General features: G+C 54.5%; 2 protein-coding genes across 10 annotated transcripts in view; both read left to right on the top strand.

Annotated features, from left to right (window-relative positions):
* On the top strand, nt 86-6,869 carry SLC29A3 (solute carrier family 29 member 3). The gene is made up of 6 exons (XM_021399898.1): nt 86-197; nt 829-1,080; nt 2,960-3,042; nt 3,329-3,555; nt 4,291-4,453; nt 5,125-6,869. The coding sequence occupies exons 2-6, from the start codon at nt 841-843 to the stop codon at nt 5,786-5,788; spliced, it is 1,377 nt and encodes a 458-aa protein (XP_021255573.1). The 5' UTR covers nt 86-197; nt 829-840; the 3' UTR covers nt 5,789-6,869.
* CDH23 (cadherin related 23) overlaps nt 9,368-13,439 on the top strand; it is a 128,162-nt gene continuing 124,090 nt past the window's right edge. For 6 of the 9 annotated variants that reach the window (XM_021400640.1, XM_021400638.1, XM_021400644.1 and 3 more), the window contains exon 1: nt 9,383-9,734. In XM_021400640.1, coding sequence (XP_021256315.1) covers nt 9,398-9,734 — 337 coding nt within the window. In that variant the 5' untranslated portion in view covers nt 9,383-9,397. The other 3 variants (XM_021400647.1, XM_021400643.1, XM_021400642.1) reach the window with 3 other exon arrangements.

Genomic DNA, 13,439 nt, shown 5'->3' with positions numbered 1-13,439 from the left:
ATGCTAGCCGCGCCGCCGAGCAGAGGGCGGGATGCCACCTCCCACCGCTTCCCTTCCGCCCGCCGCGGCACCGCCCTGGGGCCGGGCCGGGGCCACCCCCGCGGGGCGGAGCGGGGCGGTGTTAGCGGTGCGGCCCGGCTCGGCTTGGCTCGGCCCGGCCCGGCACGGAAGGAGGCGACGGGGCGTGCGGCGCCCGTGTAAGTGGGGCTGCGGGGCTACGGGTGGAGGGATGTCACGCAGCGCTTCCCCCAGTCCAGCTGGAAGGATCTCTGCAAAACCCTTCCTTTCCGACAGTTTCTCCCCTCGCAGCCTTAGCGGGGCCTTCCTCGCAGCTTTTGCCGGGGGGGTCCGTTGGGCAGAGCCTGGCGGAGCTGCGTGGCTGTGCAGTCGCCCTGCAAAGCCCGCTGCTGTTGCACTAGTTTTACTAGTGGCTTCGCGAAGCCCTCACCGTGCTGAGTTAGTTTACAAGCCTGGGGGCGTGGGGTCAGCTGTGGGACGCTGTGAGAAGCCTGTTTGATGGGTCACTGCACAGCACGAGGTCATGAGCTGTTATGATGTTCCTCCGAGCCTTGCAGGAGCTGGGTTTCCTGCTTACAAGAGGGAAAAGTGAGTGAGGCCACAGGTTAATTATTAGCTGCGACGAACAGGGCCAGGTGCCATGCTGCCTGCTGGATGGGCACACGGTGCTGCTGTGGTGGACCTGTCCCAGTCTCAGCTTCAGAGGGAGCTCGCAGCCCTCTCAAGCCCCATACCGGTTCCGCAGGGCACCCATGGGGCAGTTCCAGCTGCCTCCCACCTGCTAACCCCCTTCATGCGGCTGTTCTGCAGCGTGCTGGCGCCATGCACCCAGCGGGCAGCAGCTTTCCCCCGGATGAAGAGCCGCTGATCGAGGAGCCCTCGGTGAACAGAGCCAGCCAGCCAAAGCCGAGCGACCGCCTCTATGGGGCTTACGTGATCTTCTTCCTCCTCGGCGTCGGGTCGCTGCTGCCGTGGAACTTTTTCATCACGGCCAAGCACTACTGGGCGTACAAGCTGCAGAACTGCTCGGAGCAGGCGGACGCGGCACCCTCCGACCTGCAGGTGAGTGCACACCAGTTGGCACCACTAAGGGAGCACGCAACCAAGCAGTGTGCAGTCCTAGTGGTGGTGGAAGCACCCTGGAGGTTCTCAAGAGGTCTGGCAGGTGTGACCGGAGTATCTACTGAGGCCGTAAACATCTGGCTCCTGGCATATAGGATGGGGAACTTGTCATGCTGCGATTGATGTGCACCAGGGGCAGCTGGCTTGCTAGCAAGCGGGCACAGAAGGCACTTCTCCCCACAAAAAGCCTTCTTCTGCCCCAAAAGCCTTGTCTTATTCCTCCTTGTCCTTGCATGGGGATGCCCCCAGGAGGCATGGCCTCCCTTCATTTCCTTGCTCCCTCACCAAATGATGCTGTTTCCTTCTGGCTGGAAAAAGTGTGGTTGTGATGAGTCCGCTTCCGCTCTTCCTGCTGCCCAGCTTGCTCAGGTGGTTTGGGCACATTTTTTCATGAGTGTAGAACCAGTTGCAATGCGCATGTTTTCTCTATGCTTTCTGACACCATTATGGTACTCACAGCTGTGCTGATTTTGGTAGCTCCAAAGCCTGCTGTGCGGGCTTCTTTTGATGAAGAGGAAGCACTGTGCAGCTGGTAGTGCTTGGACTACAGTGCTGGAGCACCAGCGTGCTGGTGCAGATGGGGATCGTGGGTGGTTTAAGCTGATGGACACCAGCTTCTATCCTTGGTTCCATAACCAGTGTAAGGGCACAGTTGAGTTTGTTTCCTTGCTTGGCAATGTGCCAGCATCTGAATGCACACAGCATGCTCCTGAGCATGAGGGTTTGTTACTTCTGTCAGTGCAGAGCAACCTGGGTCTTCTCTGGTGGTTGAGTTGAATCAAAAAGGAAGCTACCAGCCCCTGTTGCAGCCCTTCTGGAAAGCACTCTGGCCATGGCAAAGACTCTCCCTAAGGCTTTAAACTTGCAAATGGTTTGTGATTCAAGCCCGACACGTCCCAGTATGCTGCACTCCCATCCTCTGGGCGTGGTGATGCTTGCTGGTCAGTGGTATAATATGACGCCGTTGGTTTGTAGCTTTGTTTCAAACCACATCCATGGGAGTGATGCAGGCCATTGCAGAGAGTCAGCAGAAATAGAAGAGCCAACTCACAGTCTTCCTTCTTGTTTTCCTTTTGGCCAGAAACAACAGCAATTGAAACACTTCTGCTTGTTCCTTCTCTTCCAGCAGCATTTGGCCGTGGGTAAGGTGGAGTAAAATTTCCCTGGGTGACCAAGTGCAGCTCAGACTCTCAAGTTTCTTAAATACTTTCTCAAATTCCCTTCCTGCTGCTTGCGCAAGCAAACAGGTGTTTCCCTGTGGTGCTTGAAGCACAGCATCACTGCAAGTGCAGATGTACTTCTGCTTGGTGCAAAGCTTCCTAAAGCTTTGTTTCCTCACCGCCGCCTCAAAAAGAAAATTAACTTGGAAGCATATTAAATATCCCCGGGGGCTTTTTTTGGGTAGGTTGGTAAATAAGGCTTAGTTTTAGCATGTTGTTTTGTCTCTTCCCTAATTCACTGTATGTCTGCAGAGCTTTGAGCCTGCTGCTTCCCAAGCCGATGCAGTAAGTGCAGGCATTTACATCTCCGTGTCTACAGCCCCTCTAGGAGTGATTATTAGATTTCCCGTCGCTTGCAGTAAAGCTCTTGATGGTGAGGAATAAATTAACGTGCTTGTAAACTGATTAAAAGAAGACGGTGCAAAGCTGCAGAGAAACCTGGAGGGGGGAGAGCAAAGATGCCCAACGCCTCCTGGTTCCTGGCTGCGTGCTGGGGTTGGGCAACGGCACCTTTTGTGCTGTGTCGTGCCAGATTTAGGAGCTGGAGCAGTCTGTGTTGCTCCACCTGACCTTTCTTTTCCCACCCTTTTTCCTGCTAGGATTACTTTGAGAGTTACATCTCCATCGCTTCGACCGTGCCCTCGGTGCTGTGCCTGGTTGGAAACTTCCTGCTGGTCAACAGGTGCGTGCAGGGTGGATTGCCTTCCCCTCTCCTCCTCTGTCCTTTCTGCCCCATGGGTGAGCTGAGAGCCTGTGTAACAAGTAACCACCTTGATCAAACAGTGATCTCCTCCACCTTTGGTTTTCTTTATTCTGAATGGAATTGAATTTGATCCTCATGGCAGAGGAGATGCTACTCCCTGCATCACGCCTATTGAATTACGGTTTTAAAATGAGGGTAGAACATGGGTTCAGGGGAGGGAGGTTTAGAGGAGGGTCACAGAGTTGTTCCTCCCGGCTGTCCCCAGGGTGTCCGCCAGCGTCCGCATCCTGTCCTCCCTCTTCGTCATGCTGTCCGTCTTCCTGGTGATCACGGTGCTGGTGAAGGTGGATACGTCCACCTGGACCACCCGTTTCTTCATCCTCACCATTGGCTGCGTGGTGGTGGTCAGCGGTGCCTCCACCATCTTCACCAGCAGCATCCTGGGCCTGAGCAGCCGCTTCCCCATGAGGAACTCTCAGGCACTGCTCGCAGGTGCGTGTGCCGAGCATGAAGGGTCTCCTGCTGTGTCCCGGTTCCTGGTGTGGTTGTGCTCCATGGGTTGCTCTGGGTTGGGTTTATTCCCTTTGCATCTGGCATTTTGTCACATGGCGTTTATTTTAGAAAGTTCACTTTGCCCTATGAGAAAAAAAAAACCAAAAACTTGCAGACTGAGATAAAGGGAAGTTGCTGAACAAGAAGCATGATGGGTCACATGAGCCAGCGCTCTCATTTCTGCAAATGCCCTTCAATCCCCTGTGCTGATGTCTCAGCAGGGACAGACCTTCACCATCCCTACCCAGGGGAGAACATCCCTCATAGCATCCACAGCCAAAGCCACAGCATGATCTGTCCTTTCCCCACACGAGGAGATGCTGTCCTTTCACTCCTCACTTTGCATCTTAAACGTTGCCTTGTTTCCTCCCTCAGCATTTACATGCATTTCCATAAGTGATGAGGGGCACGCGGGGAGCTGTGAGTGATGAGCTCCCTGGAGGCTTGCTGATGTTGATAACATTATGAATGTACTGTAAGACGGTTGAGAAACCATGAGGAAAGGAAAAAAAAAAATCAAATGGAGATGGAGACGTTTTTCCTGGGGCTGAAACAGGACTGTTTTAATGAGTTTGGCCCATCGGGTTGGGTCACATCCTGGCTCTGGTGTGATGTGACGGAGGGGGTTCAAGGGGCCTCTGGCTCCACCAGTCCCCACAAACAGCCACCTTGCAGGTCAGGCCATGGGTGGCACGGTCAGTGCCATCGCGTCCATCATCGACCTGGCGGCAGCGGCCAACGTGACTGACAGTGCTCTGGCCTACTTCCTCACAGCGGACATCTTCCTTGTAGTCTGCATCATGGTGTACCTCCTGCTGCCCCACCTGGAGTACTCCAGGTATGGCCGGGCTCTGGCAGCACCCACAGGGCAGCACCACTGGCCTCCATAAAGACATTTTTAATATCTTTATTAAGATCTTTATTGATAAGCGGGATGAGGGGATTGAGTGCACCCTCAGCAAGTTTGAAGGTGACACCAAGCTGGCAGGAAGTGTCCATCTGCCTGGGGGTAGGAAGGCCCTACAGAGGGATCTGGACAGGCTGGATAGCTGGGCTGAGGCCAGTGGGATGAAGTTCTACAAGACCAAGTGCTGGGTCCTGCACTTTGGTCACCACAACCCCAGGCAACGCTACAGGCTTGGGGCAGTAGCTGGAAAGTGGCTGGACACACTTCTCCAAAAGAGTGGTGATGCACTGGCACAAGCTGCCCAGGGAGGTGAGGGTAGTCACCATCCCTGGAAGTGTTCCAGAGCTGTGGAGATGTGGCACTGAGGGATGTGGGCAATATTGGTGATCAGTGAACCATTGGACTAGAGGATCTTAGTGATCTTTTCCAACCTTAATGATTCTGTGACCCTATGACCATTAAGATCATCTAGCCCAACTGTCAGCCCATAGTCACCATGCCCAGTCAGCTGTGTTCCTCAGGAGCTGCTGGCGAGGGTGCTGCTGAAACTCTCCCACTCCAAATTTTCAACTTCTCTATGATCTCCCTCCTCCGTTTTCCAGGTATTACATGGGAAGTTGCTGGGAGGGCCCATCACTGGCCGCCATGTCGCCCAGCAGCCCCATGGAGGACGAGGCAGAGCCAGGAGGCCCGGCACACGGCCTGCCCCAAAGCACCGCTGTCCCTCCCCTGCGCCCCATCCTGCGCAAGACTGCTGCCCTTGGCTCCTGCCTCTTCTTTGTCTTCTGGGTCTCCATCATCATCTTCCCTTCGCTCTCCTCCAGCATCCAGTCTGTCCACCAGGCCTCGAGCAGCCTGTGGGCCACCAAGTACTTTGTGCCACTGACAAGCTTCCTGCTGTACAACTTCGCCGACTGGTGCGGGCGGCAGATCACTGCCTGGATCCAGGCGCCCGGCCCCAACAGCAGGCTGCTGCCTGCCCTTGTCCTCCTCAGGACCATCTTCCTCCCACTCTTCATCCTCTGCAACTACCAGCCCCGGTCCCACATAAGGATGGTGCTCTTCAACTGCGACATCTACCCGGTGGCCTTCACCACGCTGCTGGGGCTCAGCAATGGCTACCTGGGGACGCTGGCCCTCATCTATGGCCCCAAGATCGTGCCCAAGGAAATGGCCGAGGCAGCGGGGGTGGTGATGAGCTTCTATCTGGTCCTGGGGCTAGCCCTGGGCTCCGCATGCTCTGTGCTGGTGGTGCACCTTATCTAGGGGAGAGCCAGAGGGATGCTCTTGGCTTGCCCAGCCGGGAGGAGTTGGGAACCAAAGCAAATGGACCAAAAGCCTTGACTGCAGGGAAGCAAAGGGAATGCCTGAGCAGTCAAAGAAACCTCTCCCTCGTTAAAATGCCCCTGGAAATGGGCAGCTCACTGCATAAAACCCCAATGGCAGCGTGGAACCAAAGGTACTCCAGCCCTTGAAGCCTTCAGTGAGCCTAGAGAGAGAGCCTTTCTCCAAGGAAAGAGAAACCCTGGTGTGTGCGAGGGAGATTCCACTTGCACTTCCTCATGCATTAATTTTTCCAGGTGATTTTTCCAGCCTGTGGCTATTTGCTTTTCTGTGCTGCTGGGTGCAGTCGTGAAGGTGGTGTTTGTGTACACTACCCTACTGATCTGCAGGTGAATCCTAAGGAAACTGAAATGTGAAGAGGTCCTCTGTTTTTAAGGTGCCTTTAGCCTGGGCTGAGAGAGGTCTGTAAAATCGGGGAGAGTTGCCAGTGGGGCTCTGATGTTACAATTACTGAGATCACAGGAGAAAATAGCAGGTTTATTAAAGCAAATGGGTGGCATTACAGTCCCCAGGTGCTTTCAGGGGGGTGAGTTACTGTGACACCCAGTAATAGGGCATATGATAAAGAGAAGCTTTACAGCACTCAACTTTGCACATGTGGGCTCTGTTATCAACAGCACAAGCACTAGCAATGGCGTTAACATTTCTAATTCATTGGTTAGAAAGTGAGTGGCTCTGGATACAAAGAGATTCGCTTCTTGTCTTGGAGTCATTTCTGAGATGGAAATGCCCAAGGCTGGGCACACGCTGGTGGCATCTCAGATAAATGTCTTCAGCTTCATGTAGCCTTGGTGGGCTTTTAAAGGCAGTTTAGAGGTCTTCTGCTCTGTGTTGTTTGGTTTTCCCCATTTACCAGGTGTTACGAGGTCTGATTCATTTACTGGCTGCTTTGCACGTCTGCTCATCCTCTCCATGATGTTACAGAGCAAAATGACCAAATACCTCTCAAGACAGGACTCGATTGTCTGATACCATTGGTAATAAAGTTAATTCTGCATATGTACTGGTGTCTGGAGTGATTTCTCTTGGAGATGCACAGGCTGGAACATGACTTGGGTTCCTTTCTGCCATGACTGACCACGTCCTATGGTGCCACTCCCCATGTGCATGATGGGATGGAGCCAGGCTGCATGGAGCCAGAGTCCAAAAAGGCTCTGCCAGATGGACTCTGGCTCATACCACCTCTTCAGCTGCTTCACAGAGATGAGCAGAGCTGTAAATGCTTTCACTGTCTTTTTCTATTGACATGTGTTGTAAAGGTGCAAGCTCTGCTGCAGTTCTGTAAGTAAATCTGGTTGTCAAACACACCGATTTCCTAAACATTCTTTGGAGCAGCCTGGAGCCAAGTGATGGCAGCCTGGCTTCTTCTCATCCTCACTATTGGGGATTCAGACACTCAGCTAAGGTTCAAGCTCATCTTGCTGAGGGCTTCATGTGGTGCAGAGGGAGCCTGGTTGCTGATCTATGTGATCTGGCTGCTGGGGAAAGGACTGCCATGATCTCCACAGGGCTTGGCATGCAACAAGACAAGCAGAGTCCTGCAGAATTCATGAGCGTGGACTCACAAAGTGAAACTCAATCAAAACTCTCCTGGATGCCTGCTCGCTGCCAAGGGGAAGAGCTGCTGATTGTGCGGTGCCCGGGGCCGGTGTCACTGCCAAAGCAGCCCGTGGTGCCACTGCGCCCTGCGCTGCCTCCTGCACCCACCTGGGCTCCACAGCCAAGCGGCCACGGGAGGGCAGAGGCTGTGAAATGGAAGAACAAAAATGGAAAGATGGTATGGAGAGGGGTTGGATGGAAGGGCAGGAAGTGGAGGAGACGCATCTGTTGCAGCTTCTGCTCAAAAGAGAACAACTGAGCCTGTGCCCGACCCTTTTTGTGTGCTTTCTGTCCTTAGTGGTGCCAGCTACTTTGCTGCCAGTTCTGGAGCCTGTTTGTGCAGGCTCCAGGGGTTTTAAAGCCAACCGGCATGCTCTGGGAGGAAAGGAAACGTGTGTTATGGCATGATGCTTGCCTCACGTGGGTTGCAAGCGACTTTCTGATCTCCAAAGCCTTACGTGGGCTGAGGGATGGGAAAACTGCCTCCTGCCACCTCTCCATCTGCAACACACGGTCCAGAGCCCTTGGCACATTGCTGTGAACATTTGGCAAGTGGGGGCATCTTTGAAACCACCTTGCTGTCCGCCAGCATCGCCTTGGTGGTGACGCACACCGACAGGACAGAAGAGAAGCTGCCTCCTGGCTGCCCTGCTGCGCATGCTTTCTGGGGCAGGATCCATCCTTTTCATGTTTGGCCAGGATGCTGGGTCAAAAGCAGCAGTGGTGGCTTTGCCTTTGGTGGCTTGATGCCTGGAGCTGGGGTCACAAGGGTGGAGGCGTGTGGTACCCATCACTGTGGGGACCACCAGCTCCATGCAGGGCATACTCTCAGCAGCACACAGCATCCTGATGTCTGTAGCCAGGACTGTCCCCAACAGCCCTTCAAGAGAAAGATCTATTCCATCCTATCCCATCCCATCCCATCCCTTAGCCATTTTCCCCTCTGCAGATGCTGGCTGAGTTGAAGCTCGCTTTGGCTTGGCAAACCTCCATGACTTTGCAGCCTGAGCCAGAGCACGGCTGGAAACCCCAAACCCCAGCTTGGGGGCCCTGTTCCCGGCAGCTGAGCCAAGCGGAGCTGGGACCTCGCAGCCAGCTCTTCCCCCACTCCGCCCCGCAGAAAGGCTCTGCTTTGAAACAGCACCAGCCAGCTGCAGGCTTACCCGGCTGCCGTGCTCCTTCTGAGTGCTTTATGGGGTAATTTGTACTATATTTACACGGTGGCGATAAACAGTTTTTAAAATGGGAGCGAAGAAAACGCTGCTGAATGAATTGTTACAAAAAGGCCCCGTTTGCTATTCCAGCAGGGGGGAAGAAGAAGGGATAAAAATCACCATCCTAGGGACATTCTGTTCATCAGAGTTGGGTATTTTTTCCTTGATTTGTGTGCCTAGCGCGAGGAGAAGAAGCCGCAGATGCATGCTGAATTCTGCAGGGAACATATGCATGCATTTAAATCATTTACAGCATTTACTGGTGCAATTGTAAAGCACATTATTTTCCTGCATTTGTAATTAGGCTCTAACCAGATGGTGAAGGACTGTAGCTTGTGATTAGAGCGGCTTGTGCTCTGCTGGGCTGCGCGGCGAGAGCAACGTGTGCTCGGAAAGTTTCTCTCCTTGTTCATCGCTCCGATGGCGACGTGTGGTCGGGCCCATTGGACCTCCATCTCTAGGAGCTGAGTCCTGCTCTCAGCCGGGATGGAAGGGAAGCGTTCCGCAGCCGGGGCGATGAGGCGCTGGCACAGGGTGCTGCTCGGTGCTGTGCCTGCAGATGGCACCTCCTGCTCTGCCTGTGGAGAGCGAGCAAGGAAAAAGAAAGCGGCTGCTCTGCTCTTCTACACGGGGCTTCGCTTTGCTCCACCCATTATTCCTAAATAAACGGTATGATCCCAACATTGGCCTGAAAATTCCGTGGGACGCGGGCTTGGAAATGAATGTGGCGCCGGACAACGGCTCGCTGCCACCCACAACAACAGCAACAAAAAGCTACAACTTTAGGGTGAGCTCCTCAGGGCAGACCCAGAGCAAATTTCACCCTGAGGTGAAATTATCGGCCAGCGTCTCAGCTCGCAACGGGAGCTGCCTGCACTCAGCTGTGGACTCGTGCTTAACCCCAGACTGCAGGGAACACCCAGGGGCTGGCTCTGGTGTGTGTTGCAACGTGGAGCTGCCCTGTGCCACCCCCATCCACCCGCAGGCTCCCCATGGCTGTGGGGCACAGGGTACAGCCCCCTGCCCAGCCCAGATCAATCAGCGGAGGAGCCGAGGTAATTGCATAATTAGCAGAAGCTGTGCAAGAGGCAAGGGCTTAATTATCCCCTCCTGCTCCTGCAGAGGCATTTACCAACTGCTGCTGCTGCAGGAGGAGGGATGTGAAGGTGAGTGTGCAAGGTCCTGTGAGGGACTTTGGCAATGCCAAGTGCTTTTGTTTGGGATTTTAATGAGGAGCTGTTGGTGGGAAGTGGTGAGGGTGCAGCTCCTCATTTTGTCACTGAGTGACAAGTCACTTGATGGAAAGTCAAGGCGACCAGTGACAATCTAATCCTTCTGGGGACTTGTCTTCCTTCCTGTCCCCATCCAGATGCCTGTTGCTTGTAAGGCCACAGTCACCCATAGGGAGAAATCCTCCAGGGATTTCCTTGGAGGGTTGGGTGGAAGTGTGCACTGGTGGCACTGTCCTGGTAACACAGAGTGCCCAAGGGAGAGGTGTGCAGGAATAATAACTGTATGCAGGCGCTGGCATGCCTCTGAGTGTGATACTGCTGCCAGCATGCTGCCTGTATCTTGTTCCACTCATGTATGATTTACACTGAGCTTGTGGGCCTGCTTGGCCCTCCTGCACAAGGTAATAACGTGAAAAGAAACCAGAAATAGAGGCTGTGTTAGAACTTTGTGTGCCCAATGCATGCCTTTGGCTGAAGTTTCTGTGCAAGAGGCAGCCACCAATGTGCTGGTGTCAGTGTGCTGCCAGACCTCTTTCCTGGGAGGAGGCTGAAGCCAGGCCTTGTAATAAGGGGGAGGTTTGGGAGGGCACTGAGTCAGGTCTGCATCATCTGGGGGATGCTCTGGAGGGGTTGTGAGCTTGGACCTTGTAGAGGACTGAGTAAACGCCTTGATATGGGAAGCCTGGGCCCCATAATATGTGTGTGTGTGGGGGGGGGGGTAGACAGGAGGGGAGTGAAAGGAGGATGGAGGTGGGGGGAACAATGAGCCTGGACTCCATCACCTGGGAGGGAGTGCTGATCCTAAACCCCATAAAGCGTGGGGAGGAGTACTCTAGGATATTGCTGAGCCTGGACCCTATAATGTGGCAGATGCTGAGCCTGAACCCCTTAACGTGGGGGTGCAGAGCCTGGATTCCATCCCTTAGAGCGTGCTGAGCTTGGTCTCCTTCCCCAGGGGATACAGAGGGGGGCACGCTTTGGGGACAGGCTGCTGGGCGGAGGGTTGAAATACTCCTTACCTGAGCGAGAGGCGCTGCGCCAGCCTCCTCCGCGCCGCTCGGGCTCCTTCCCACCCCTTCCTTCTCCTCCTCCTCCCCCTCCCCCCCTCGGCTGCTGCCTGGGCTCGCTCGGCGCGGCTGGGGGGAGCGGCCCCGCCGCAGGTGATGTCCCCACGGGCAGCGCCCCGCCGCAGGTAACGAGATGCGGGGGTTCCGCCGCGATCCGGGGATTTGGGGGTGGGGGGGTGGTTACGGTGCTGGGCTGCCGAACTTCTCCAACAGCGGCGGGTGCGGGAAGCAGGGTGAGAGCCGCCGCATCGGGGTGCGCGGGGCTGCTGGTGGCCGAACAGCGCCGAGCGCGATGGAAGGGATTGCTCTAATTCCTCTGTTACCCATAGGGAAAGGGAAAACGGCTTTTCGAAGCGCCCAGCTCGCCTCGGGTGACTTCTTGTTATTTCTTGAAAACACTTTAGATTGTTTTGTTTTTTGGTTTTGTTTTTTTTTTTTTTTACCTCCCCTCCCGCTCCTTTGCTTGCTCGTCTTCCTTTAAATCATCTTCCCCTGAGCTCCTCAAGCTCTGCCCCGCACGCATCCCGCTTTATTGAAAGAAAACGCTCAAACTTCGTGAGGGAGGGCTGGTCCCCGTGAAAGCAGCCGGCTGCATGGCATCGGGCTGCCTTCCACGGAGCCCGGGCTGTGGCAGGGACAGCGTCTCCCCGCTGCTCTTTGATCTGCACAGCACCAGTCCTTCTGTTCTGATCCACCGAGAGAGGTTCGGGATGCCACGGGGAGGTAAATCGCAGCCTGTGCCCAGTTGCAATTGGGGATTACAGGTGCGGGGCTTTGTTGTCGGTGTTTAATCGGGCGCATTTATATTAGCGTAGTGGGAACCTGCCGAAAGAAAAGGGGCGCTAATGAAGATGCTGAAGGAGAAGGCAGCAGTTATTTGTTTCTGTGGTTTTTTTTAAAAATTTTTTTTTTGCTGGCTGCCGGTTTTGTTTTTATGGAACGGGGGAGGTGGGGGAGTCACTGTCCCTGGAGGTGCTCCAGAGCTGTGGAGATGTGGCACTGAGGGATGTGGGCAGGTGAGGCTGGGCTGGGTGAGCTGAGAGGGCTTTTCCAACCTTTATTATTTCTCCAGTAGTGTGATGGTGTCATTCTGGGGGTGCTCTGCTGGAATGGGAAGTTTCTATGCTGTGCTTTCAGTGGTTTCTTGCTTGTGTTTCCATGTGCTGCGAGGCCACCAAAGCCCTCCTGGTGACGGGTCCCCTTGGTACAGCAGATGTCCCCACGGTGCTCCTGGCCCTTCCCAGCACCCCGTGCTGGGACATCCCGTGCGTGCAGCTCCGGAGCACAAGGGCGCTGTGGGATGCGGCCGGAGCGTGCTGTGCACCCAGTGGGATTCCCACGGGAAGCTTGCGTTTGTTGAAATCCAGGCGGCTGTTCTGGGGGAGGGAGTTCTAACATTGCCATTCCTCCTTCCCCTGGGGAGGGAAGGGAGGAAATCCCTTTGCAGTCGCGTTTTTCTCTTTCCACCCCCTCCCTCCCTCCCTGGCGTTATGAAGGCAAACTGTCTGCCTTGTAGCACAAAGTCGAGATTGTGTTGTGAAAGAATGGCGCTTTGTTTTAACTCTAAATTGTAACACGCTCTCTTTATGGGAAACTGTAAAAACTGATGTTCTCCACTTTTTTTTAATTTTTTTTTTTTCCTTTGTGATAAGTGGGAGGAATATTTGCAAGATAAGAGAGAGCTGGAAGCCCAAAAGTGTGTTGCAGCGGGGATGGGAAGGGCACCCAGCTCTGCTTGGGGGATGCCTGTTTTCCCCCCCCCCCCCCCCTGGGGCTCCACCTGAGAACATCAGGGAGGTGGCACCAGCAGGGGCTCCCACGGCTGTGGGGCAGTGCCCAGCCTGGTGAGATGGGCAGGGAAAGGCAGAACTTCCCCAGGAGGAAGCAGCCAGGGTGTTGGGGACTTCTGGAAAAGGGCTCCATTCGTCAAGTTTCTTAAATGTGCTGCACAGATGGTCTGGAGCGCTAATGCTTTGTGAACGGGGCCGTATCCTTTTGTTAGGGTGGAAGCATCCCAGCTGCCTGCAGCCCTGTGCCTGGGTGCAGGCTGTGCTCTTCGTGGGCTAATGCTTGTGATCTGTAAGCACAAATGTTTCAAAGTGCACCCCAGCACTCCTCCCTTTTTCCACTTACAGCATCCCACAAAAAGAATTCCAGCGATGCTGCAGGAGGACAAGGGTTAGTTTGGGACTTCTATGGCCTAAGACCTACAAATAATTAAAAATATTTACAATTTGTGCCTTCCTGCTTGCATTGCTGTGGGGTCCTGTTTCACCTTGTGGGTTGTCTGGCTGGGATGGGGAATCTTGGTGGTTTCCACAAGGCTCATCCATGTCTTGTGGATCTCCAGGGTCTGGCAATCCCCAGCACACTCTGACGTGGGGCTGGAATAGCATTTTTGCTCAAGTAGCTGTCACAAAGCATGTGCCCACTGTGGGGGCATTTGTTATTCTGCAAGTGC

The sequence above is a fragment of the Numida meleagris genome, chromosome 5 (genome assembly GCF_002078875.1).
Source record: "Numida meleagris isolate 19003 breed g44 Domestic line chromosome 5, NumMel1.0, whole genome shotgun sequence".
NCBI lineage: Eukaryota > Metazoa > Chordata > Aves > Galliformes > Numididae > Numida > Numida meleagris.
The sequence above is the reverse complement of the archived record's forward strand: the minus strand, read 5'-3'. Positions and strand labels throughout refer to the sequence as shown.

Excerpts from the sequence above, each read along its gene's own strand:
- SLC29A3 (XM_021399898.1), top strand. The coding sequence starts at position 841 with ATGCACCCAGCGGGCAGCAGCTTTCCCCCGGATGAAGAGCCGCTGATC. Across the intron at positions 1,081-2,959 it reads CGGCACCCTCCGACCTGCAG|GATTACTTTGAGAGTTACAT; the intron begins GTGAGTGCACAC and ends TTTTCCTGCTAG. Across the intron at positions 3,556-4,290 it reads CTCTCAGGCACTGCTCGCAG|GTCAGGCCATGGGTGGCACG; the intron begins GTGCGTGTGCCG and ends GCCACCTTGCAG.